This window comes from Hirundo rustica, chromosome 1 (assembly GCF_015227805.2).
Source record: "Hirundo rustica isolate bHirRus1 chromosome 1, bHirRus1.pri.v3, whole genome shotgun sequence".
NCBI lineage: Eukaryota > Metazoa > Chordata > Aves > Passeriformes > Hirundinidae > Hirundo > Hirundo rustica.
The window spans coordinates 25,312,550-25,338,178 of NC_053450.1; the positions used below are offsets into that span (position 1 = coordinate 25,312,550).

The 25,629-nt window shown below is 39.5% G+C and overlaps 1 protein-coding gene across 3 annotated transcripts; it reads left to right on the forward strand.

Moving 5' to 3' along the window:
• The first annotated feature begins 497 nt into the window (after positions 1-497).
• On the forward strand, positions 498-24,556 carry PIP4P2 (phosphatidylinositol-4,5-bisphosphate 4-phosphatase 2). 3 transcript variants are annotated; one of them, XM_040080077.2, is made up of 7 exons: positions 498-707; positions 6,537-6,685; positions 8,098-8,204; positions 9,902-10,025; positions 15,857-15,909; positions 21,736-21,826; positions 22,967-24,556. In XM_040080077.2, exons 1-7 carry the CDS (start codon positions 602-604, stop codon positions 23,108-23,110), a joined length of 774 nt encoding a protein of 257 aa, XP_039936011.1. In that variant the 5' UTR covers positions 498-601; the 3' UTR covers positions 23,111-24,556. The 3 variants fall into 3 exon arrangements, with proteins under 3 accessions (XP_039936011.1, XP_039936026.1, XP_039936017.1); XM_040080083.2 differs by having other exon boundaries at positions 576-707; positions 6,540-6,685; XM_040080092.2 differs by lacking the exons at positions 8,098-8,204; positions 9,902-10,025 and having other exon boundaries at positions 573-707.
• The last annotated feature ends 1,073 nt before the right edge of the window (positions 24,557-25,629 follow it).

The window sequence follows — 25,629 nt, forward strand, 5'->3', positions numbered from 1 at the left end:
AGGGAAGGCTATTTTCCCTCTTTACCAGAGACTTGCAGATGGTGCCCGAGTGGTAGAAGGAAATTTAGTCCTTCCGTCCTGAGAGCTCAGTGGCACCAGGGGACAGACTTCCCCGTTGAGCAGCAGATTTGATAACACGCAGATTTATCTCCTCGCGTTTAGAGCGCCCTTGAAGGTTCCCACCGCTATCGCCTCGGAGGATGCCGCCTCAGTCCGTCTGCATCCCCAGAGTCCTAGAAAAAGCGACTGCAGCGCTTCCCTGGTACTGATGCCTATATCCAAACACAGAGCTTAAAAAAACCTAAAACGAACAAACAAAAACAGAAAAAACCCCACACAACTCCACAAATGCACCCTTTCTCGGGATAATTTTATTTACAGCAGAAGGTTGTTACGTTTCTCTTCCAGACACCGCCCCCGCCCATTACCCCGTGCCGGGGGCCGGCCGGCCCAGCGCCCGCCCCGCCGTCCCTCCTCCCCGCCCCGCTCTCATTCATTCCCAGCCCCTTCCTCTGCGCTCCTTCCCCTTCCCCGGCGCCGCCGGCCCGGCCGCTTCCCCGCCCCGCGCCCGGCAGCGGGCAGGGCCCTCCGCGCCGCAGCCATGGCCGACAAGGGGGTGGACGAGCGCTCCCCGCTGCTCTCCGCGCCCGGCTCCGGCAATGTCACCCCGACCGCGCCGCCCTATCCGCCGGACAGCAGTCCCCGAGGTAAGGCGGCCGCCGGCGCCCCGCCGCTGTGCCGGGCAGGGGGGCGGCGGGCGGGGGGTGGCCCTGCCGCCGTCGCTGCGGCTGTGTCTGGCGGGGGACGCGGCGCCTCAGCCCGGGTGCGGCGGTGCGGGGCTCCCCCTGCCCGGGCCGGGGCCGGGCCGGGGGCCGCCGGCCGGGGAGCCCCGCCCCGCTGCCGGTGGGGAACAACAGGTAACGCCGCTCCGTGCCCGGCACAGGCCGCGCTCCCCGCCGCGCTCCGGCCTGAGCCGCTCAGGAGGAAAAATAAAAGAAATTAAAATAATTGTTTGCAGGGGCAAAACAAGCCCAAACCGGTCTGCTTATTATAACTCTTTCGCATGCCGCGGCTTGCGTGGTAATTGTGGGACTTGGGTTTCCCCATTAATTAGGAGCAGGATTATGTGGAAGATCCGGAGCTGAGAAGGGCTCAGCTGGGCGCAGCAGCTGGGAGGGGCGCAGCGCAGGAGGTCGCCATGGCCGCGGACCATCGCCGGGCACAGCCCGGAGGTGCCCAGGTGTGGCCGGCGCCTGTCCTGGCAGTGGCGTTGAAATACGGAGGGGACTCGGTGCAGTGTGGTAGTTGAAGCCCAAAACCACCAGGATGTCCTTGCAAATACGTTTCAAGGCCATAGCTGGTTTTGGCTTTATTTTCAAAGCAAGTCCGATGCTGCGGTTACAAATCTGTAGTCCTGGCATAATCATACGCTATTATCTTTCATGCACAAACTTAGGAAAAATCATCTTGTTGATCAATACTGACTGTTTAATTAGTAGGTGGAAAAAAATAGAAAATACAAATCAGGGTCTTATCAAAGTACATTAGTAGGTTGTGGAGGTTTTTCCTTTGGATTTTTTTTTTTTTTTTTTCAGTTAAACGTTTTAGAACAGAATTTGAGGTGTGGAGAAAGCTGAAGAAATGAAAACTAAATAAGATCAGAGTAGCTTTGCTAGCAGTACCTTTTAAAATACAAGATTACAGTTTTTATCTCAGTAGGTCCAGTGTGTTGGTAATTTCTTAACAATTTCTGTTAACTGTGTAGATTCATGACATGCATATAACTAGAATGAGTGAGCATCTATCTGTTTTGAATGATATTTAAACTCGTGGAAAACTAGTCCTCTTGTCTTGATGTGAAAATGTATTTCAGTTAGGGCTGTAGCTGGTGTTGGCTCTTTACTTTGACTTGAACTGGACAAAGGAATAGTGGCTTAAAAACAGCAGAGGTTGGAGGCTTTGGCTTTTTATTTGGCGTTTATTTGCCATCAGTTTTTTAGTATTGACATTATTTTTTAAGTTAAAAAAAATCCATATAGACACCTTAGTTTACATTCTAGTGTTTGATGTTTTTATTCTTAGTGATCCTTATCCTGTAAGCATTAATGTTGCATACATTTCAGTCTGGTTTTTGGGGATTTTTTTTTTTTTAAGTCTTTATAAATTTAAAAGTAATGAAAATGCATTAGATTAGTGGCTCTTGTTTGACCGCAGGGTAAAACTCATGACCTGCAAATGAGCTGGATCCTAAATGCTGGTTTTAGTTGGTATCCACATCCTCTTGTGCTTTCGGTGGGCATCTGTTACTTGAGATAACTGGCTGGGCACCTGCAGTGGGATGTGGTGCTTGAGATAAGTGGCTTCTCCCCAAAAATGAGGAGGAACCAACCTAGAGCTTTCTTGAGTGTCAAATAGGTCTTGTTTGATCAGTCCATGAGCAAGCATAGTAGGTAGCACTTCACAACTGCTCTGCAAAGCTCTCAGAAAAGACAGCTGCACAGCAGAATTTTGCAGAGCTGCAACATAGGCCCAGTAGCTCTACTTGCCTTGCTCTGTCGGCTTTCCGAAGTGAAAGGAAGGATCTGTGCAAGCTAAATCGCCTCTCTAGCTGACTGGCAGTCTTCATCTCTCTCCCTAGCACAAGGCTAGATTTAGAGGGAAGAAGCATTCCTGTGGAAAAATTGAGTTTGCTTCCAAAGCAAAATCCTTCTGCAGAGCTCCTCACCTGAAAGTGTGGAGTGGCAGAGGAAGGAGGAGAAAGCCCATTGTGTCAAAACTACAGCCTGAATGTACATTCATAGGTTTATCCCTGTAATAATCTACTGTGCCCAGTATCTTGTCCCGAACTTTAAGTTAGAGAGACCGTGGTTTGAAGGTAGCCTTCTGTTCCCTTGTTGAGCTGCAGCTGAGACCCAGCTGACCCTTCCCTGTGTAAACTGGTTGATGGTTGAATCCTGGTAATGGCTCGGTGGTTGTTCTTAATAATGGAAGCAAGCAAGAAAAAAAAATCTTTTCAGTGTGGATGCAGGCCACAGTATTTAAGAAACTTTTTACAACATTGACAAAGGGTGAAACTGACAGTTCTGTTCCCTGTAGTAGGATGGTAAGTCAGTGCTTTTTTGTTTGTTACTTTCAGGTTTCTTGGGCTTTTTCCAGGCTTTCTTAGTTCTTAATAACCTATTTCTGGCATCTATCACTTTTTCCCTTACCCATCTCTCCCAGACTGTGATAAATAATGATTTAGATAATGATAAAGAGTGGGGGTTTTTTCTTAATAAAATTCATTTTTGTTTGACCCAGGTAGGCTGCAAGTGGTTCTCTGTGGTTTCCACCCTTCAGCTACCAAGGGAGGAAAGTGCATAAGCGTTATAAGGATTTTCTAAGGTTGCAAATGGGATCTCTTCCATTGCATCACTGTTCGATAGGGGTGGGGAGGGAGTCAGATGTTCTGTATGGTAGGGCATTTTGCTGATCTTGCTGAACTAATTACGGTTTTGGGGTGGAGGGGGTTGGTTTAGTTTTCTTTTTTTCTTAAAAAATTGATAATATAGCTGTAAACTTGTATGTCAGCAGCAGGGGATGCAGTATTTCATTAAATGTCTCCTAGTGTGTATGTGAAGCTTGCCTACTACCCAAGTCATGTCCAGCATAACAGAATGACAGACCTTTATGAACTGATTCTAGATATTATAGTTAGCCTAAAATTCAAGCTGTCAGAAAAAAAAAAAAAAAAGTCATTCTGAAGTATGCTAATGTGCCTTGAAACCTTTTTATTGAGGGCTAATGAGCAGCTAACCCTGAGACAATGTCTTTATTTTCCATTTTACCATCCCCCACCTGCTTACCCTCCCCCAATATACTTTTCTTTACATTTAATTTTAGTGGCTTCTGCTGCTTTTGTTTTATGGAGCTCTTCAAAATGCATGTTTTCTTTGAGCGTGAAGGTTGCAGTGCCAAGATACCTCATGCTTTCTGCTCCATAGCAAATGTTATTTGCTGCAGCAGGGCTCTGAAAAGCAGCCATTATTCGCTTGCTATCTGATATTTGCTGAGCCAGCAGGACAGGAACAGCGAGGCAGCTTACCTGGAAGCCAAGCAGCTCCGGTGTGAGGCTGGAGAAGTGGCTGGCGCTGTGTGTAGGGGCTCACACTCCTCGGTTAACCAGCTTTCAAACTTGTAAGAGCACTTGGAAATGGGATATAGAAAATTATAAACGTCAGGAAGGTATGGTTGCATACATTTTTCAGGTATTCCAGGATCATGGAAAGCTGAAATGTTGGTGGCTGTGTGTCTCCTCACTTTCTGGTACTCTTAAAGATACTGCTCACCTTAGTACAGCTGCCCTATTCCTAGCATTGAGCTGTCGCATTTTAAATGGAGAGGACAAAGTCAAGAACTTTTATGAAACAATTGTTGCTTTTCAGAAAAGCAACCTTAAAGCTGGGAGTGAGCTGTAGAGGTGTCTTGACGAAATTTGGTATTTAGTCTTTGGAACATGCCTTTTGTTTTCTGGCTGCTTGTTCTCCTAGCCAGAAAGTGTCAGCTGCTCGCTGCAGGAGCAGTTAAGCAGCCTGCTGACTGCCAAAAACCCCTTGCAGCAGCCTTGACTTTGCCACCGTGGTTAAGACAATGCTGTTCCCATCATCTAAATCTCTAACCTGATTTCTGGAGTGCTCTGATAGGCTTGAGCATGTTTCTACTTGCCGAAGTGTGTGGGTTGGGTTTTTGTCTTGTATGTGTTTGTCTTTTAATGTCTTGTAATGTCTCATGTCCTGCATGTGGCAGCCTTGCTTAAAATAGGGTATCACAGTACTGCAAAATACTGCTATGTAATATTTTTGCTGCATTTTTTCAGACTGTATTTCCTCAGAAACAGAAGAAATAACAGTACTGTTACCTGATGTTTCTTAAGGATGTTGTTTTCTGTAACCAGTGTATCAGAGCTGAAGTTGTGAAGCTCATTTCGTCAAGAAATAGAGCATCAGTTAGTGTCATGAATTCAGAATGGTATTGCTGCATATAATTGTTTCTCATCTGAAATAATTCAAGTGTGCTGGATGGGATTCTGAGACTCTCAAGGTATCTGTCTTTTTCCTGCTGCCTCTGTGAGTTAAAATACAGCACAGGTCTGGATCGTATATAGACTAAGTGGCAAAGAGAGATATCAGCATGGCTGTTCAGCATGCACTTCAAAGGTGTGTGATGACTTTTGGATCTGAAGGGCAGACAGGGTTTCTTACATCCCTCTAGCTTGTGACATTCACTTCAAGACAGAGTGCAAGAGTGATGAGTGCTTTCTTACAGGCTTAAGTGTAATACCCAGGCTTGTCAGCTTTGATAGCAGCCTGTGACTTCTCTCACCACCCTCCAGCAGATACTGCTCTGTTCAATGCTGTTGGTAAATGGGAAGTAGGCTGATCTCTTATTGCACTTGAAGATTTTGTTAGCTGCTTGGATGTAATTTTTGAAAAACTTACTGAAACCCAAGGCTGCAGAGCACTTCAAACCACTGGTATTTAAAAAAAGCTAAATATGAACTACTAAATATGCCTGTCCTGTATTTGCTTACCTGAAAAGCCCTGAACTTCTTGATGAAATAAAAGTCAGTGCTATTATATGCCAAAGAATTGTGATAAGCTTGTGAGAGATTGCTGTATTGAATTATTTTCATTCCATGGATTCTTAAGCCTCAGAAACTCTTCAGTGTTTCGTCCCTGTTTTGTTGTGGGCTCCAGACTGACAAAGCTGGAGTCTGCAGTCTGGTCTTCCCTGGAGGCCTGAGGCCATTAAATCCTTCCTTGTGTTAGCCTCTCCAAAGTGACTGAAGACCTTCTTGTCCATTGGTACTTTGGCTCCTGGACAAGAAAAATATCTGGAACCTTTAAAAGCAGAAACTCTGGGACTTCTGGGCTTTTCTTCAAGACAGCATAATTTTGCTATTGTACTTGAAAAAGAAGCATTTCATGCCACTTCCTATCCAAGACCTGTTTTCTTAACAGGACTTTTTTGCTTTTTTGCCTGTAGTATCTTCTAATATGTGATGAAGACTTATCTGTATTTCAGTCTTTTTAGATATTTGTGAATGCTGTTTATGACTCTTCCTACCTGTGTCTTGTTTTATTTTCTGGGGTCTCTTTCTTCAAAAGTCAGTCTCTACTAATCTGTAGTAGGTTTAGGGTTTTTTAGTTCTTTTTTTTTTTCCTCCATGCATTTTTCTAAGGACTGCCCAAAGTTGGTTTGAAATACAGTTACAATGATGAGTTTTGTTGGATCCTGATTTCTGGGATGACTTACTCCGTGTTTGTGTTGCTGGTTTGCTTTACCTACAACTGTGAACGGTGTTTGTGTACACAGAAGTTGTAGAGAAGGGGAAAGCAAACTTAGTTTTGTTCTATGCTTATACTAAACACCAACTTTGAGATTTGGTGGTTGTTTGGTTGGTTTTTTTTGAGCCTGTGACTGCTAGAAACCGTACTTGCTGGAAGCATTTTAGGACCCTCTGGTTTTTTTCGCTGAGATTTCCTTGTCTCTTGCAGCAGAGCTTCCCCCTCCGTACACTGCCATTGCAAGTCCAGGTGCCAGCAATGTTCCTGTGATAAACTGCCGTGTGTGCCAGTCACTCATCAATTTGGATGGCAAGCTACACCAACATGTGGTTAAATGTACAGTCTGCAATGAAGCTACGGTAAAATGGATTTTCAGCGCTTTTCTTTTTGTGGGGGGCACTGGGGGTGGATTTCATGTCCTCACCTGGACGGGGTGGGTGGGTCCCTTCTGCCACCCCTAGGGGAAAGGAGGAGCCAGCCCGGCTGACTGCCAGTGTGGCTGGCGTGCAAGCTCGAGGCGTGCTGGCACGAGGATGGTCATGAGCAGTTAGGATGAATCTTCATGTGGTTGAGCTGGCTTTGCAGGATGCCTCCTTCTGAGGAGGACAAAAAGCAAAGATGTCGTGTGAGGAATAACTCTTCTGTAAAGAAAGATGAAATTGGTTTTGATGGGATGAAGAGCAGTGTAGAATTGAGTTACTCTAAGAGTGGGAGAAACAAAGTAATGAACCGGCACTGTTCCCTGGATGAATGCCTTTCTCCTGAAATACTATTCAGTCACTTATATAGCTGTAACAGACCACAGTAAAACAACTCTGAAATGTTTAAGTCCTAGGTTCTTTTCCAGTCATCACAGACCTATTTGTTTCTTCTCAATTTAAGTCTTCATTATTTGGCCTCCTGCTTTTATTTTTTCCCTCCTGCCAGTTTTAGTTTTGGAATGTAATACTGCAGTGCTCCACAGCTACTGCAAGCATTTTTATGAAAGACACTGGATTAGATTTATTATGTATTTGTTATATGAAAATAACTTTGAATTATGTCCTGAAAACTGCAGGAATTTTTTTTTTTTTCCACTTAAGAGAGAGTAGAGAACCTGCCACTGAAACTGATAGTCACTTTCCTGTCCAATATATGTTTCAAGCCAAACAAAGTATTGTGCACCTTTTGATTTGCTGCATGAAAAGGACATTGAAACTTCACTCCCAGGTTGGACAAAGATAATTTCAGTACAGTTTAAAATAAGATTACAGTTTGGTGATGCTTTCATGTTCTCTTAGTGACCAAGAATCAGACTGTGATCCTTTCACTGTTGAATAAAGCCATTGTACCAGGCAATAAGAGTTGTTTGATGTTTTGACTGGTTTGAGGTGATTGTTTTTTGTTGTTTTTTTTTTAATATATCACTATTTAAGCTCATGTTTTAAAAAAATAACTGAACTGAAGCCTTGAATTGTCATTGCTAAAATATAAGTGGTTTTTTTTCCCATGAGTTTTCAGAATTTGTTCTATTAAGGAAATATTCACTTCTTAAGAAAAAAATTCTAATTTTGTGTTGACTCTGAAGTTTCCTCTGTAAGAGGAAGTGTATTTCTCTGTTAGCAAGAACTTTTCATTGAAGTTGTTCTACTTTGTCATCTTGTTATGTGGAAAAAAGTGAATTGCTACGACTTCTGATGTGTGTTCTCTGGTGGTTGTTGTTCTTTTTTTTTTTTTTTTTTTTTTTTTTTTTTTTTTTTTTTTTGTTTTGTTTTGTTTTGTTTTTGTTTAGCCAATCAAAAACCCTCCTTCAGGGAAGAAGTATGTTAGATGTCAATGTAACTGTCTCCTTATCTGTAAGGATACATCTCGGAAAATAGGCTGTCCAAGACCAAACTGGTAAGAATAAAGTATTCTCAGTGACTTTAGATGGTTTTCTTTAAAGCAACTGTTGTCTTTGTGTTAAGTATTTAAAACTAAAAGAGGTTCAAGCCTCGGTCTCTTTACATGGACACTTAGGGAGCATTACTGAATTACTGCAGACAAAGGTAGTGCTAGTGTCCATTTTGAATATATTTTTTAAGATTGAAGAGGAAAAAAGTTTCTTCTTTCAGTCTCATAAGTGTGTGTCCCTTATATAACTACTTTATAAGTCAAAAATAATATTAAAAACAATAGAATAAAATCCACTTGTTTCTGGGACTTAACATTCATAATTTCTTGGAGACTTAGTTATTGTAACCACACAGGTTACTCACTTGGCTAAGTTCAGACTAGGGATTCAGAGTGAAATGGGAGATGGAGTAGCTTGGCTTCAGTCTCCTTCTTAGTTATGCTGAGTTTTCATCTCTCAGCTCTCAACTCTAATGTACACACTTGTTCTAAAAGAAGCAATTGTGATTGCCATAGTGATTGTTCTTACTGTTGGGCTTGAGGCATTAAAGATTCCACTGAGGTAGGAGGAGTTTGATTGTACGTGGTGAAGCTCTAATAGGAGAAATGGAGAGGAAGGCCAAGTCTGCAGATACGTGAAGGGGGGTTCTACCCCACCAAGTGCCCTAGTCACCAATCTGTTGGCTGTTACGGTTTTGAAACATAGTTTGGGACTCGGGGGAATTACTCTTTTTTACTAATGCTCTGTTGGGTAGGACTTCAAAACATTCCAAACATTTTCTCAGAGTGTAAACGTGTTCATGGGATAGTTCAGTTATAATATATCACATGGTTGGTAACTAAACTAAATCATAAGTTCCTTAATTTTATTAAAATAATCTCGAAAGCGTACTTCTAAGCAGTTTCCCTAAGATAGTCTATGTATTTGTCTTGATAGAAACTGAGCAAAATTGGTGTAGTGTACTTTGAAGAAGAGAGCTGGGATTATGCCCTAAATGGAAGACTCCAGATTGAAGGAAAGCCATTCAGAATACAATTTTGGTTGTAGATGGAAGAGATGCAATGCAAATTAAATATTGCTTTAATTTTCCTCTTCACTTTTTTTCATTTTAAGAAGTCTCATCCTCATTCTGAGTTGGTTATGCTTTTTGGATGGACAAATTATGTAATTAAACTGGAAACACATTGAACATAAAAGCAAATACTTACTTTAAAGTAAGTTGATTTCATTTAGTCAACCTTAGGGTGGTTTTCCTTTTTATTTTACTTAATTAGAATGGATTTTTTTTGCACTTTTGTACAAGTATGGATATTTTTATATTGACATGGTTGTCAGAAGTGTGGGAAGGAGAACTAGATTATGGAAGATCTTTCTACATGTTTCACATGGGTATGTACATTTCAGTTCTCAGGCTTGCTCAGCCTGGGTATTAAGTTTTCTTTTTTCTGAGGAGCGTGTTTGTCATATGCTTGCAAGTCTTTGATCTCTGTAGGGTTTGGGCTTGTATGGCTGATCTTATAGGGAAAGAGAATATTTTTAAAACTGAAAAAACTTTGGAGAGTGCCCAAAACTGGATGCATCATCTGTTTAACAATTAGATTATAGTTTAAAAGTGTAAAAATATTTGGTAGTGACTGAGTTAATTGCTCAAACTTCTCTTTTGCTAGCTAAATTACATGTGTATCTCATGTTCTTACCACAGTAGACGCATCATTACTCTTGGTCCAGTAATGCTGATTCCAGAAGAGCAGCCAGCTCAGCCTGCCTTGACAGTTCAATCAGATGGAACTAGAGTGGTGTGTGGGCACTGTGGAAATACATTCCTTGTAAGTAAAGCATCAGATTCTCCTTCTCGCCTCACCGTGCTATCCCTCAAGCTGTTTGTTGTAAGCAGTTTTAAGAGTGTATTGCCTCACTCTCTGGCATCACTGAGGAGCTAAAACTTCTTCTGTACTCATTATTATGAGTGTATGTTCTGTATTTGGTTATCTTTATATGTGTTTCAAGAAAACTTTTAACAGCTTTTCTGTATGTGGGTAGATAAAGCCCAAAGTCTGTCTGTTTTGTGATGTGACAGTGCTGCAAGAAGTTGGTCTTCCAGGTTCTGTTTAGGCTTCCAGTGGTGGCTGTGTTCTGCAGTGGCCAAGAGAGCAGTTCTGTCATTGCTGTATGAGCCCTGGAAAGCTGTGGCACTTGCCACTGGCGTATCTGTAGGTTGTTAGAGAGCTGAAGGTTTTGGTTTATATGTGAGAGTGACAGTTGATCCCATTTTTGAAGTGGAAGGATGCACAAATGCTCTTCTGCTGTTGAACTCTATTTAGCCTTCTAAATGGACAAGGTATTGCTACACTTGAATTTTGATATCAGTACGTAAGTTAGCTAGCTTTGGCTTCATCCTCCAGCAGTGATTGAATGCCTTTCAGGTTTGTGAGTTATAGGAAATTACTAAATAAGGGGTACATTCAAAGGAAACAGTCACAAGAGAGGTGGAATATTCCTGAAACAAAGGATTATAAGATACATAAAGATCAAAGAATACTCAAGTGCTTATTGTGCAAGGAAGAAGGAAGCTTAGGGAGGTGCCACTCTGCGTTGGCTTGTACCAGTGGGGAGAGAAGGGTTGGCGTGTGTTAGGCTCTGTAAGGGAATAGGCTTGTGTTTTTAAGTCTTTACTTCAGGTTTATGGATCAGTGAGGTGCTCTCGTGGCTTAACCCCAGCCAGCAACCTAAGTACCACGCAGCTGCTGGCTCACTGCAAACACCACCCAGCCCACCTGCCCCAGTGGGGAGGAGAACTGGGAAAAAGGTAAAACATGTGGGTTAAGACAAAAACAATCTAATGACTGAAACAGGAAAAAGAAACACTGCTAATGATGATAATTATAATAACAGTAATGAAAAGAGAGAGAGAGAAATAAAACCCAAGAGAAGTAAGCGCTGCTCAATACAATTGCTCACCACCTGCTGACCCAGCCAGTCTCTCAGCAATGATCTGTATCTCCCAGCCTACTCCTCCCAGTTTGTGTACCAAACATGATGTTCTATGATATGGATTATCCCTTTGGTTAGCTCAGCTGTCTTTGGCAGTGCTCTCTCTCAGCTTCTTGTGCACCTACTTCTTTGCTGGCAGAGCATGGGAAACTGAAAAGTCCTTGATTTAGGGTAAACACTACTTAGCAACAACAAAAACCTTAGCTTGTTACCAACATTGTTACTGAATCCAAAAGAGCCTTGTACCAGCTATTAAGAAGAAAATTAATACTTCCAGCTTGCATCCAGGACAGGTGTGCTATAATGTCTTAACTATTACAGTAGGTGATGAGTGCAGGGAGGAGGAAATGGGCCTTAAGTGTTGTGTGTTTTTGTGTGGTTGTGGTTTTTTTGTTTTGTTTTGGTTTTTTTTGTTTGTTTGTTTGTTTGTTTTGGTTTTTTTTTTTTATCCTGAGGAGGAATAGGATGAGCAATTTACAAGTAACGTGCTAACTGGAAAGCAGTTAGAGAGATGCTAGAGAAATATTCTGTCGACTAATTCTGCCTACTAAAAAATACATCATTTCTTAGAACCCTTGATGAAGAACAGTAGTCTGAAACTGAAGATAACTGAAGTGGGTTTTCTGTTTGCCTTTTCTTTTTGGCCTATCTTTAGGGACTTTCACAGAGTTTTACTTGTCTTGATCCCCTGTTTACTTTATATGAGTACAGTCCAGATTAACTTTGTCGTTTACACTATAAACTACTTCAGGTGAACACAAAAAAACCCCAAACCCATAAAGTCTGGTTTTGCCCATAACTACTAAATTATGCCTTAAAAGGCTAAGTTGTCTAGTTTGGGATTTGTGCATGTGACTTCATATCGTCTGGTTGCTTTAGGGAGCTGCAACATTTTGAACTTAGTAGTCCTGTCTGCCAGGATAAGACCAGTTTGTCTCTTCATGCTGTGTTGAAAAGAAACTCTCTGAACCATTAGAAATTGGAAGCTTGCTTTTTTTTTATGCTGAGTTATCAAGAAATGAACCCTGTTTCTCCCTCATGTTACACAGCTTTCCCACCAGTCTTTTGCTTCCGCTTTTTTCTGTAATTAAGTCTGAGATTCTGAAAATAAAATTTTTAGTTAAGAAAAATCAGGAAATTGCTTGGATTTGAGAGTGAGCAGAGAAGCAACAAAAAGTGTTTTAACCAGCCTGGAAGCTCAGTTTCTGAGTTAGTATTTCTGCCTTTTGATATCTCAGTGTTGTGAAGAATACATGTAGTGCTAGGTGCATCTCTCAGCAACTCAGTAGGCTATCCCTTTTACTTTACTTGGCAGTTAAAAAAGAAATAAAATAGACAAGAAAAGCTAGAACCTGGGATGGAAAAAGTCAAATTGTCATGTTCTGTGTTCTTTTAAGAGTATCAGCTTGTTCACCACCTTTCCAAGATTTTTTTGTTTGTTTGTTTGAAGACATGACTATGGGGCCTGTGTTTTACTTGGCTTTGCACATGGTGGGGTGTTTTTCACAACTGATAAAAAGCGTGCTCCTTGCTATGGAGTGCCTTAAAGTTTCTCTGTTTTAGCTGGAAGAATAGCTTAGTACTGAAGTGAAATTGTAGCCAAGCTACTGATACTTCACATCTTGTTATTCAATTTTTTTTCCCTTGGTAACCTGATAGAAGTTCTTTCTGTGTTAAGGTTTCTACTGTTTCTGGCAGGTTTGGACTTGATGATAGAAAAGGAGGGCAGAATGAGGGTTTAACTGTGTTGCTAAATATCAGTTTAATCTGGTTTGGGCTGTTTTGAGAGCTCTTGGACTTGGGCTGTGAAGTTACTATTTCTGCCAGCAGTAAGTCATTCCCTGCTACTCTCTGAGGGACCTCTGCCTGCAGTGGTCTGTGGCCGTCAGAGGCTGAGTTGCCTTTGGAAATGGGGAACCAGGGAGGGCTCTGGTCCCTGTGTCCTCCCCCTCTCTGCCATCTTCCTGCTACTGTCCTGTTCTCAGAGGCACCTCAGGGACAAGAAGCCAGGAGCAAGCTATGGAAGCCACAGGCTGTAGGCTAAGCACTGTGCTTTGTCAATTCTGGTGTTTTTTTTTTAACTAAACAAATATGAAAATTATTTCTTCTATTCAAATAATGGAATGGAAAAATTTTTCAGAAAACTTAGATATGTTTTAGTTTGTGAAAGTATTTTGCTTTCCCAAAGGACCAGAGGGGAATGGAGGGGAAGCTTCTTTTGCAGAAGCAGCTGTATGTAGGACTGTGTATGTATTTATGTACATATGTCTTGTTGTGTTTTGTTTCAGGCTTTTTTTTTTTTCCCAGTCTCTTGTGTTGTGTGCACTGAGAACTATTTTATGCTTAGAAGGAAAATATTTGCATATTCTTCTAGTAATTCCTTTGATGGATGTCTGGTTTTGTCCGCAGTTGAAATATTGACAAGCTCTGGATTTCTCATCTCTTCATCTGTGTTTCGATACATCTAACCAGGGACGTGGGCTATATATTGTATTGCTCCAATTAAAAATAATGATTGTATTCTCAGCAGAGAGCTGAATTTCATGTAACTGTAACTTCTTAACAACATTAATCAGTACTAGGTACTTTTTAGTACCTAAATTGGGTAAAATAAGGGTAAAAAAATACTAGCTTAAGCATGATTTAGAATGTACATGAACATAACCTTTCCCCACTATGCTAATATGATTTGAGTTCTTGTACTTTGAAAGTCTTGTCACAATTTTGCTCTTTTTCTGCAAATACTTCTGGTCCTTTTAAAAGGCATAATAACAAGTTACTGCTTCTGTTATTTCCTGGTAACTATCAATGAAAATAGAGATTATTGAGAAAATACAGATTATTGCTGAATCCTTTTTCCATCAATATTTGCAGCCTAAATGCACTTGATTTTGTAGCCATTAATAATTTGAGCTAATAATTAGAAATCTTAAAACCCTGGAAACATCATTAATGAGTAACTAAGGAAATGGAGTTGCCTACACTGTGATATAGAATCTAAACTGATTTATAGAAATGAAGTTGAATTACAATTAGGTAAAATACAGATCCTGGAATGAGACTTCCTTTTGTTTCTGGAATTGAAGTTTAAAAAGCTGAAATAAATGCTCTGGTGGGGCCTCTCTCCATCCACAACACTGACAATTGCATCTTAACCCACTTTCACTGTGTAGAATTAAGGGAAATTGAGTAGGTTTTTGATAAGGCTCTAGAAAAAAACTTGCTCCTCTGCCAGGTATGTGGAAGTAGAAGTAATGCTTTTAAAAAGCTTCGCTTGGGTGGGGAGTATTACAGAAGTTTTATTGAGGAATAAAAGAGAACTCTGCTAAACCAGTTTGGTCAAGTTTTATAAACAAATAATGCCAGTGACATAGTTGTTCTGTAAACGCATAAATGGATACTTCAGAACAAGAAAATAAAAGATGGTTTTCTTTTTAGTAGAGATTTATCCCCAGGTAAATAAAACTGAGGGAGATGTTCAAGAGGTAGGGAAATGCTTCATCAATACCACAGTGTGAGACCTTGCTCACAGCAAAATCTCTTCATACTGATAAGGCATGAGAAGACACCTCTTTCTTTGCTCATAAAATAATAAAATTCTTGCCGGCATTTAAATGGTGCTTGCTGTAGGTTGGTGCTGTTTTCCATACGAGGATGGGCTCTGATTTTGATTTGTGGTTGTAGCAGTTATACACTGTTCACTTCAGTAGGACAGCTTCAGATTTCTCACAGAGATAAGGCAGGGCCTATTGGAGGCACTGGGGATCTGCGCTGTGGCTTCTTCCCTTCCTTTTAGCTTGCAGTGTGGCTTTTGCATCACCAAGAAAACTTCCAGCTAACTTCCACTTGAGAGAGGCAAGGGAAGAGAGCTGCAGTTACAAAAGAACTGCTTACAGGGAGAAGAAAAAGGGAATAATTCCCTTGATCCAGGCAAACATGTTCAAAATGCTTATTTAATACTGTTATCACAGAATGAAATTTAACAGAATCTGCTGTTTTTAAGTGAGTGTATCACTGTGTATCCCGTGGTTGAGTTAGTTCTAGGCATTGCTTTCACTAAGGCTGTTGCCCACACAGGTTTTAGTCTGAGCGTGGAAGGTGACCCTGGGAATGACCCTACCACGTATGATTTTACATACCATCTTTTTAACAGTCATGTAAAGTAGACAATAGTGTTTTCTATTTCACTGATGTAAAACCTGATATCTAATTTCTAAAATATTCTTTAACACATCTTTCTCCATACCCATTAGCTTAGTTTCTATAAGTAATGCAAGGGTTGGGAAAAGATTGGAAAATAATTCTGTCTGTAATTGTGCCAAAGTAAACACACTTATTTTGATTTAGGGTATATTCATAGCCTTTAAGTAAGAGAAGAAAACTTATTAATGTTACAGTATTGCCCATGCTACGCCTGTGGATGCAACCACATTACGTCAAGCAGATTTCATTAATACTAAGGCAAGTCATGGGAAACGTTCACATGGAAATCTCAATCTGATGTTGCCGCTAACAAAAGGGCATCTTCCCATTTATAGAAGAAAACAAGAAAGAAGTCAAAGAAAGTCCGAGAAGCAAAATGTTTTCATAGTGACATTTAACATTAAGTGCAACAATCATTTTCTTAGGTCTGCTTTTCAACCTTTTTCCTTTTTTCTTTTTACAGTGGATGGAACTGAGGTTTAACACACTAGCAAAGTGCCCACACTGCAAAAAAATGTAAGTTCTCTGAAAGCAAGGTTACATAAATTACTATGTGAAGTAGCCAGTGTTTCTTCTGTAAGTCTTTGGGGTAAAATGTGTTTGCTATGCTGATTATTTCGCTATGCTCATCTGAACTTCAAGGCTAAAGCAGATACTGTGTGCATGTGAATTCTCCATTCATTATGCAGAAATCAGTAGCTTTGACAAATCCACCTGCATTTATGAAAATGCTCTGATTGAATTGATAGGGGCAAAAATAAGCTGCCGACAACAGACAGGAATGCGTTTCTGAAATTAACATTTTATGTCCTTGAAATTTTACCTCTTCATACTGTAGTCATCAGATGTCATCTTTAAAGGTAGAACTTGAATCACTTTATTGTAAAGGGAGGAAAGGAAATAATATTGTCTTAATTTGAAAGAGGGTTTACTGACACTATAAACTCAACAACTAACTTGTGTTAAGCATCTTAGTGCATTAGCTTGTTTAATGTTTATGAATTACTGTGGAATCACTTGTCTATTCATCTGTTATTACTTCAGGAAGAAAAAGTAGTATACATGAGCTGTAAGCTTTCTGGTTTTGTTTGGGTTTTTTTTGGGGCCGCTCTTTTTGGGTATGTTTGGCCTTTCTTGTCTGAGCTCAGGAATTCTTAATTTGAATTGTTGCATTAGTAACATACTTTAATTTTGCACAGGGTGTGAGATAAGACACGAATATTACTTCAGAGACCTTCATGTCCTGCTGATTTATTTAAATATTAGTCTTTCTTTGACAGGCAAGTGTGACTTCCAGTTAAAGGAACAAATGTGTTTTCCACTGGGAATGGAGAATCTCAGCTGTGTTGCATGTTATAGCAAAACTATCAGGTCCCTTTGGGAGGAGAAAGCTTAGGATAAATGTACTGTAGGTGTGGGCATGGCCTGGCTTTCAACACTGATTGAAGTCTTTTTATAGGAGTATTTGACAGAGAAGTCAGTCTAGTGCTGTGTTTAACCTCAGGCGTGTAACCGACCTGGTGTGGAGCTGTGGCTGTGCTCTAATTTGCTGAGGTTCAGTAAACTCAGCCTGGATGAGATGCGGCTTTGCAGGGGCGTTTGTACTGCCACGTTAAGTCTGTTCAGTCCTTGAGGAGGGGTTGGAGTTTTGCTGTTTGGTTTGTTTTAAAACTAATTGCAATTATGTTTTATATTTTATGTCAGCCTTGTTAGCTGACCTTGGTTTGTCTCTTGACTCTCTTTAGGTCAGGGCCATTTGCTGTTTAACCATAAAGACCAAAACAAACAATAAAAACCAACCAAACAAAAAACCCAGCCCTAACAGTAACAGCAGCAAAATAAACCACGCTCCAAGCAACAGTCAAAAGTCACGGCATGTGATCTTTTGGTCTGTCTTCTGTTGATTAATGTTGTTTGTGTTTTAAATTCCAGTTGAACTCAAAATTTTTCATAGTGTTTTCCTCCATTAAGTGCAAAGCATGCTATCCTTATGTAGGGAAGCGGGAGCCTCTCTGCAGTGCAGTTTGTGATAATTGCAGTTTGCATGGCAACTGTATTGCAGAACGCAAAACAAATTTTAACAAGTGGGCACGTCTGTCCTTGGGCTGAGGATGCAAACTGTGGAATTTTGTAATTTAGCTTTGAAGGAGTTGCTTGGTGCTTTCTTGCATTTGAGATGTGATGGTTGGGAGTTCTGCACTTCCAGCAGCGTAAATATTTCTGATACATGGATTTAGGGCACAGCATAGGTGAGACACAGCTTTGAGTCATGATGATGGAATAAATAACTGCAGTGACCTGCTTTCTATCAGGTCTCTGTCGGAGATCATTGTAGCCAAGTAGTTAGAAGGGAATGTAGGGTTTCATCTTATTAATGCAAAACTTCTTTTATTAGTAGCTGAGTAGTCAGATGTAGAACTGTTCATTCCTTCTGTTGACTCAGTTGATGATTGTCACTGAAAAAATGATAGTGTAGACTAAGGCAAAAGGCACTCTGAATCACTGCAACAGTAAGTTTTTCAAGGAGACATCAGCTGACACAGATTTATAATTTTGTTTAAAATGTTTTTAAATGTGCAGTGAATCTCTGCAAATAGTTTGTTTATGACCTATATTTGGTTGATGGATACAAGACTAAGATTGTCTTCTAAAAATGCAGGGGAGATCAGAAGTTACTACATGAATAAGTTAATAATAAAACAGTGTTCAGGGAGAAATAACGCCATCATGCCTCATAGTACCTAAACAAAGGAACCTCTCATATCGGAATGTAAGGAGAAATAGGATCTTGTCTGTTTTTAATCCCATTTGTGTGCTACTTATGATACAACTGTTTTGTGACATATTTGTTTCGTCTGGCAAAATAACTTGGGAAATGTAGGAAATTAATTGTGCTGTAGAGAATGAAATCTTATTTGGTAAATGACCAAATCTCTTTGGAAATGGACTATAAACCTGTCATATCAGGTATATAGGTAAGGTGTTTGCAGAAGCCTTACTGATGCGTAGTGGCTCTGCCTGACACAGACCCTTACTTGTCTTGGGAATGTAAATGTAGCTAATGAGGAAATGGTCACGATACAGTTTTATTTTATAGTGACACCTGGGAATGAGGAGAAGCTGTTTCTTTTTTTGCTGATTTAGTGTTCTGTATTTTTAAATACCAGATGTTTATCAGCTTGTTTTCCAAGAGTGAGAGGTTCAGGGAAGGCTTCTGGTATTTTTCTAATTTAATGATGAAGAAGCAGGAACTGGTTTTTTGCCTGCTGTTCTCTTTCTTAAGACGTATATTAAGTCATCTAGAAAATTCAGTTCATTAATTCAGTTACTAGAAAGATAATTGAATGGTACAGGGTATTATTTCAGAATGTCAAATCTGTTTTTTTTTCCTTTAGAACCTATTTCTTTTTAAGATCTGCCAAAATTATGAACCCTACTGAATTTATAGCACTTTTGCCCCATAAAGGACTTTTAGGAAAGAGAGAGATGTTGGAACCCCATCACTACTGTGGAGGCTAATTTCAGTAGTGCTATTCACCTTCAAAACACTGGCATTTTAATTTTCCTCTTAAAATCATGTTTGAAATCCTGGTCATAATTCCTATTATTTGGAGCACAAGAGACTCAGCATTCCTTCCTGTGCTACCTTTATATCCTTTGTCCCATGTGGCAGTTTTCCCCTCTTCTGATTACTCCCTGATGCAATATTGGATTTGACATTTTTTTATATCTGCTGTTGCTGCCCAGAATTCTGGCAGGTGCCTTTGCTTCCTCAGCAGCATCTCAGACAGAAGGAGCTGCTGCTTTCTAGATGGCTCTGTAAGAGTGTTCCCTCATATTCCCACAACTGAACTAATTGGTTGGTTCTGTGATATGGAAAAGTTCTGATCCTATTTTCAATATTGCCAGATGAGCTCATCCAAGTTGTCATAGTTGGTAGGTTTTTGGGATAGAGTTTCAACTTCCTTTATTCTAAGTTAGTATAGGGGGTTTATATGAAATTTAGGGTGGGTAGAGGAAACAAGGAAGCCTCACTATCTAGAGGGGTCGAGTGGCTGGTATCACTGTTGGGAGGTGAAAAGTTAATTATGATTTGTTGGGACTCCTAGGTCTGTTATGTGATTGTAAAAACTTCAATATCCTTAATTAATGATTGCTTTCTGTGGAAAGAGAAAGGCAGCTAAATTGAGACATTCTTTACATTTCTATTTTGTGGTATTTGAGTTGGTGGTTTCTCCCCCAGCTTTTTTTACTGATTAGGAGGAGACACATGAGAAATATGGATGGGAAATGCACACAGCACCTGCAATGTTATGATTACAAAAATAAGACTGTAAGTCAGCTCTGAAAGTGAAAGTCTCTTTCCCAGAATGAATTTTGTCTCTGTGTGCAATACACAGCACAATAAATATCATGTATGTTTTAGATGTATTGAATGTGACACTTTTACCAGGTTATTGTATGGTATCCAGCTCTGTAATAGAATTAACTTTGAGTACATAGCCACAAAATCCTGCAAAGGAGGGAACCTAAGGTCAGTTTGGCAAACTCGGTCTCTTCCCTTTTTCCCTTTTATAAAACTACTGTTTGGTTTTACTGTCTTTGTCTCATGTAACTTGGAATTGAACAACATATCCCTTTTCGATACCATTATTTGCCCAACAGGGAATTCTCTTACCCTAATCCCACCCCAGGCACCCTCCGGTGTCCCATTTCACTATGTATTGTGGGGTTTTGCTAAGGAGGTCATTTCCCCATGGAAGCTATTGAGCAGTACTGTTTGGGGACTTTTCCAGCTCCTCTGAAAATGTCTTGTGGGTAGTCACTTTATTCAGCTCTTGCCTTGAAAGATGAAGCTCAGTGTGTTAACTTGAGGACTCTGGTGGTGTTTCATTTTTTTTTTCTCTCTTGGAGCATTTCAGAAATTCCTTGTAAAGAAATAATGTTGAAGTAAAGCTGCTTAAAGGAATCTATTTGAAGGCTTTCTAAGACAAATGCTTAAAAAATTTTAGTCACATGCAAAGCATATGAGGCCTTGCTATGTGGTTAATTAACTGGAACCAGAAATTTGGTCAATCATATGATGCATGTACTACTTCAATTGTTTAGCATTGCTTTTTTCTGTTATGCATTTATCTTGAATAAGTTAAACTATCATGAGATGAGTAAAAGCATTACACTATTTCCAAAGGTGTCTTGATCTCCCAGAATGGGATGAGGTACTTAACTAATGTTAGCATACTTCAGGATGTTTAAAACACCTCTAAGATAGATAATACATGTTCTATAAAAGCACTTCTGCCTCTTTAGTCCTTTTAACTGTGTCTCAGTGGACTTAAATCATGTTCCTCTTTTCCTCATTAGTAAACTGTATGCGATTGCAAATGTGTGACTCAAGATGTATTTGCTGAACATTGTATTTGCTGAGCTTCCAGAATAATTTTTCTAACCTGTAATAAATAATGTAATGTTTTATTTGCATTTTATATTCTGTTTGAGTGAAGCACTGTAATAGCTTGATGCAGCAGGTAGAGACAGAGCTGTCTGTCCTGGAGTTCGTAGTCTAGATGAGTGACAGAACTTCCAGGGGATTTATTTACCGTGGTTGTCAGAAGTGATTTGTGCAGCTCATAGGAATTGTGGTAGAACTCTGAAAGAAATTGCCAAGTAAGAAGAACTTGTCATGTTCTTCAAGTTGACTTAATGGCATAAAGAATTTCAGTATTTGGAGATGTTGAACATGGAAAAAAATTACATGTCTGTGACTAAAATGATTTGTATTTATCTTCAGAGCAATTTAGTCACTGAACTGTATTGAGTATTCAAGAAATGGATAGTGAAGGTTGTTATTAATGACATGTAGGAGTGTTAGAAGTTATTTTCAGTTGCTTGGATACAATGAAGTATTGAAGCCATATGCTGATGTTCTAAATGTCTGAAGGGTGTCTTGCAACCAGCATGGAAGCTGAAAAGCAAACTTGAGTTTTGCTATCCAAGACAATTACTGGGGTGCACTATGGGTACAGAAGGTAGACACACTCAAACTGGGTGTGGCACCATTCCCTTTCTTGTAAGCACCTAGATTTTTAGATAATCACCAATAGTTCCCCATTAAAATAAAAATGTGGATTTTTTTCCTGTACTTTGTAGTATAACTGTAGACTTTGCTTACGACTCTATAAACTTAAGGTGATGTACGTGTATTGCCATTCTCTTTCCATCCCCCCACTGAGACTGACCAGTTACTGTTGATGGTAGGGGTGGTTTTCTGTGGTGGTTATTATTTGGTTGGCTGAGTTCTCTGTTTGTTTTTTCATTTACAATGCCATGTTTTTCTAACAGTTCTTCTGTTGGAAGTGCGCTGCCACGGAGGCGCTGCTGTGCATATATCACAATTGGAATGATATGCATCTTCATTGGTGTTGGATTAACTGTGAGTGATGTCCCACAATAAATTTGCAACTGTGTGCAGGGGTGTGTGTGTTCAAAGGAGTTCTCTTAGTTGACCAGCTCTTCTTTTCCCAGCATTTGAGTAAAACTTCCTAAATGGGTGTGGGTTTTGTCATCTCTATTAAAACTGTGGACTTGATCATCTGAGTAAGCCAGAAAAACTATGTTTTTTAAAAGGTCTTCTGGCACTTTGATTTTTTTTTCTGATGTTAAATTTGACTCTTCATCTCTAAAAGCTTCTGTTTTTTGAAAAATAGTTTGCTTCACTGAAATATTGGAACATCTAGCAATATTGGAACATCTTGCTCTTGCTAGAGCTCTCAAAACTTCCAGGTTTCCAGAAATACATGTTGCTTTATAGCAAGAAATATATGTTCCACTTCAATAGAGGTGAATGGGATTCCAGGCACTAGAAATATGTATGTGTCTTTGTAATTTGTACAAGCTGCAAAGAGTAAAACCAGTTCAGAAGCTATTTACAAATGAAAAGACTCACTCTGTTGTTACTGTGTTACTTGGAAGGCTATCTGGCTTACCAGTATCTCATATGGGTTATTAGAGCCAACTTTCTACCTGGGAATCCCATAAAAGTTCATGTGAGGAAATACCTCCAGTGAACTCAAATGTGTAATTCTTGTTTTGCTTCTAACTTGGCTTTTAATTTTAACAATTATTTGTGTGATCTTAAATGAGTTATGATGGATTTTCCAGGTTCCCTAATAGAAACAAAGCCAGAAATAAAAACAGTGGGAGACAAATTTATTTTCCTTTTTTTTGACCTTACTGAGTTGGAAAATTATGTGAAAACATTTTTCCATTTTTCCAGGCTTGTGTAGCCTCCATTCTTGGAGTTATTTGGGACCTAAATGGGTTAAAACTATGAACAATTTGGTCTGACCTTGGGGTTGACCCTACTTTGATTGGGGAGTTGGCACTAGAGGTCTCCTGATCTGCCTTTTGAGTTCAATTATCCTATGGTTATGTAAAATTAAGCTAATAAAATACCTAAATTTACCCTTACCAGAGCTGAAAAGGTGCTGTAATACTTCTCCTTAATATAACTTGCTCTTCCCTGAAGAACAGATAGTGCTGTACATTTGACACTACTGTTTTCTCTTTTTAGGTTGGTACACAAGACTTCGCCAGGCGATTTCACGCAACATATGTTTCTTGGGCTGTTGCTTATCTCTTAGGTTTAATCTGCCTCATCCGAGCCTGCTACTGGGGAGCCATTAAAGTCAGCTATCCAGAGCACAGTTTTGCATAGAGAATTTGTTAGGTTATAGATGAACATCTAGTAGTTCTGGATATTACATCTTGGACACTTTTAAAACCTTTCCTGTAAGGATTCCATTCTGTTCAAAGTAGTTTAAAGACTGGGGGTCTCTAAGAACAAATGTTCATTGCACTACATAATATGCAAATAGTTTGTTTTGCTGCTAGATTCCCTAGCTCTGAATACTAAAGCTGTGTTTACATGTTCATAACTCTGTCTTTATAGGCGTTGAATTTTATTTCGACAGTATTAAGTTTTACATTTCCTTTGTTATGTTAAAATCCGTCTGCCATTTTTCTAGATGATCAGTAAGAGTTCAAAAGCAAGAGTGTTTATAAGTGTTTCTACAGTAGCTTCACATTTGTACTTAACATTTTACCTAAAATTATATTCAAGTGGCTTGCTTTAAAACCTAAGCAATAAGCATTTTGCTTGAACTGCTTTACTGCATCTTTTGCCTAAGATCGTAGTGACCTTATTCAGGAAATGAAAGTTGTGGGTGTTTAAAAGACTGACACTGTTGCTACAGACACATTTGTAAACACTGTATGCTTGGAGGTTTTTCAGGTAGAGAGAGGCTGTTTTCCTAGTCCAATTAAATTTCCATTTATCCAGGATTGGCTTTCAGTTAGGATAAATGCTTTCTCCTCAAGGATCCTGGGACTGAGGTTTTGGGTTTGTTTTGGTTTGGTTGTTTTGTTTTGTTTTACCTGGCAAATCCTAAAAGCCATGTTCGGATTATGGAACTTAACTCTGGTTATTTGTGCAAGTTCCTTTACAGGGTCTAAGGGAAGCATTTCATGAGCTGGTTCGTCATACTTCAGTGTCATGTAGATGGCAATAAGACGGTGATGGGTTGCCTCTTACTTTCCTCTGATCACATCAAATTTTCCCTGTTTTGGGAGAGTTATGACACTGGTCACTGCAAAGGGAGACACTGTAAATTCTCATTAACTGCTGTAATAAGGAAATGAGTAAGCTATTACTTGGACCATTCCATCAAAGTACATCTAGTCAATTTAGCACTGACTTGCCAAGAGAATACGGAAACAGAAAGTTTTTTCTAATGATGTATTCACAAAGGATTGAGGGACCAGTTCTTGCACTGCCCATCTTTATAATTTTAAACAAGTTTTTGCTAAATTCAGAAGGAATGTCCTGAGTGATTTAGACAACTGTAGAAATTTAGATAATGGGGTCAGATGGGTAAATTAATATGGATGTTTCAGGGATACATGTAATTTAAATTATCTATGTTCCTGCTAAGTCAAAATGATATTCGGATAAGGATTTTGGAGCACAATAAATGTAAATGATCGAACTGTAAATGATCTGTCTTTGTATGACGCTAAATATATAAAAGCAGTAGCTCAGGATTACAATGTACCTTTTACAAATAAACTAATAAAGAAATAAAGATTATTATTCAAACTTAAATGTATTTTGTTATTTATATGTAAACAAAAATGCATAAGTGGATGAATTTCCTAGTATGATACGGGAACCACAAAGCACACCAAAGGTGAGCTTTGCATTTTTGCCAATTGGCAGCCTCAGGAACATGAGAGCAATAATAAATTGCAGTTATCTTGATCTTAGGAAGAATGAGGAAGTAAATAAGGGATGAAACCACTGTTGGAATTCTATTTTCTTGAGTCAGTGGCTTATTGATGGACTAATATACTCCCTTCTTTTCCTAATTCTTTTTTACATCCCTTCACTGTTGGGATTTGCTGTATTCACTTGCATTTATACCTATGAATACTCTTTCCTGGTAACTTGTGTTTCAAAATACTGCCAGCACTCCACATTGTGAAATAAAGTAGGCTGGGGCTGTACAGAAAATCATCCACTGCTTTTGTAACTTAAGTGAGGGTGGCAGTGGGAGGGGGTTGGGTGTATAATTTTATTTTAATGAATCAAAGGGATTTGTACTTTTCTCCCCTGCATTACACTGTACTTTACTTCCTGTCTTGTGTTTCTCCTTTTTATTTTCAGCCTTTTTCAGCAGATAGGATGGTACATGGACAAAGTTACTTTTGTCTGGATCCAGGGTATTAGCACAATGTTTGCTACTAGTTCCTTTTGCAAAGTAAAACATGGTAGCTATTTCTGTGAAATATATCATTACATTTCAACCACTGCTGGGTACATAGAATTGTGATATTTTCACCAGCTAAGAAATCTAATGGTAGAATCTGACAGAACTCAAATGGATGTGGCCATTTGTGAAGCGGGCTTGTTTGTAGACAGTTGTGATTTTCTGTGCTGAACTACATATCAATAAGCTTCTCTGAACTTTAAAAAAAAAACAAACCTGCATACAGACCACTAGAACAGCTTTCAGGTTTTATAATCGCTCATTGTTTTTGTTGATTTTCAATAGTCTTTTTCTCAAGGTATTATTTTTGTGTTGAGTATGGGAAGGACTTACTCAAATTCACAATTAAGGACTTCTGTACTTTGAGGTTTTAGTTCCCCCCTTCCCTGCTCTCCTTCCTTTCCTTTCC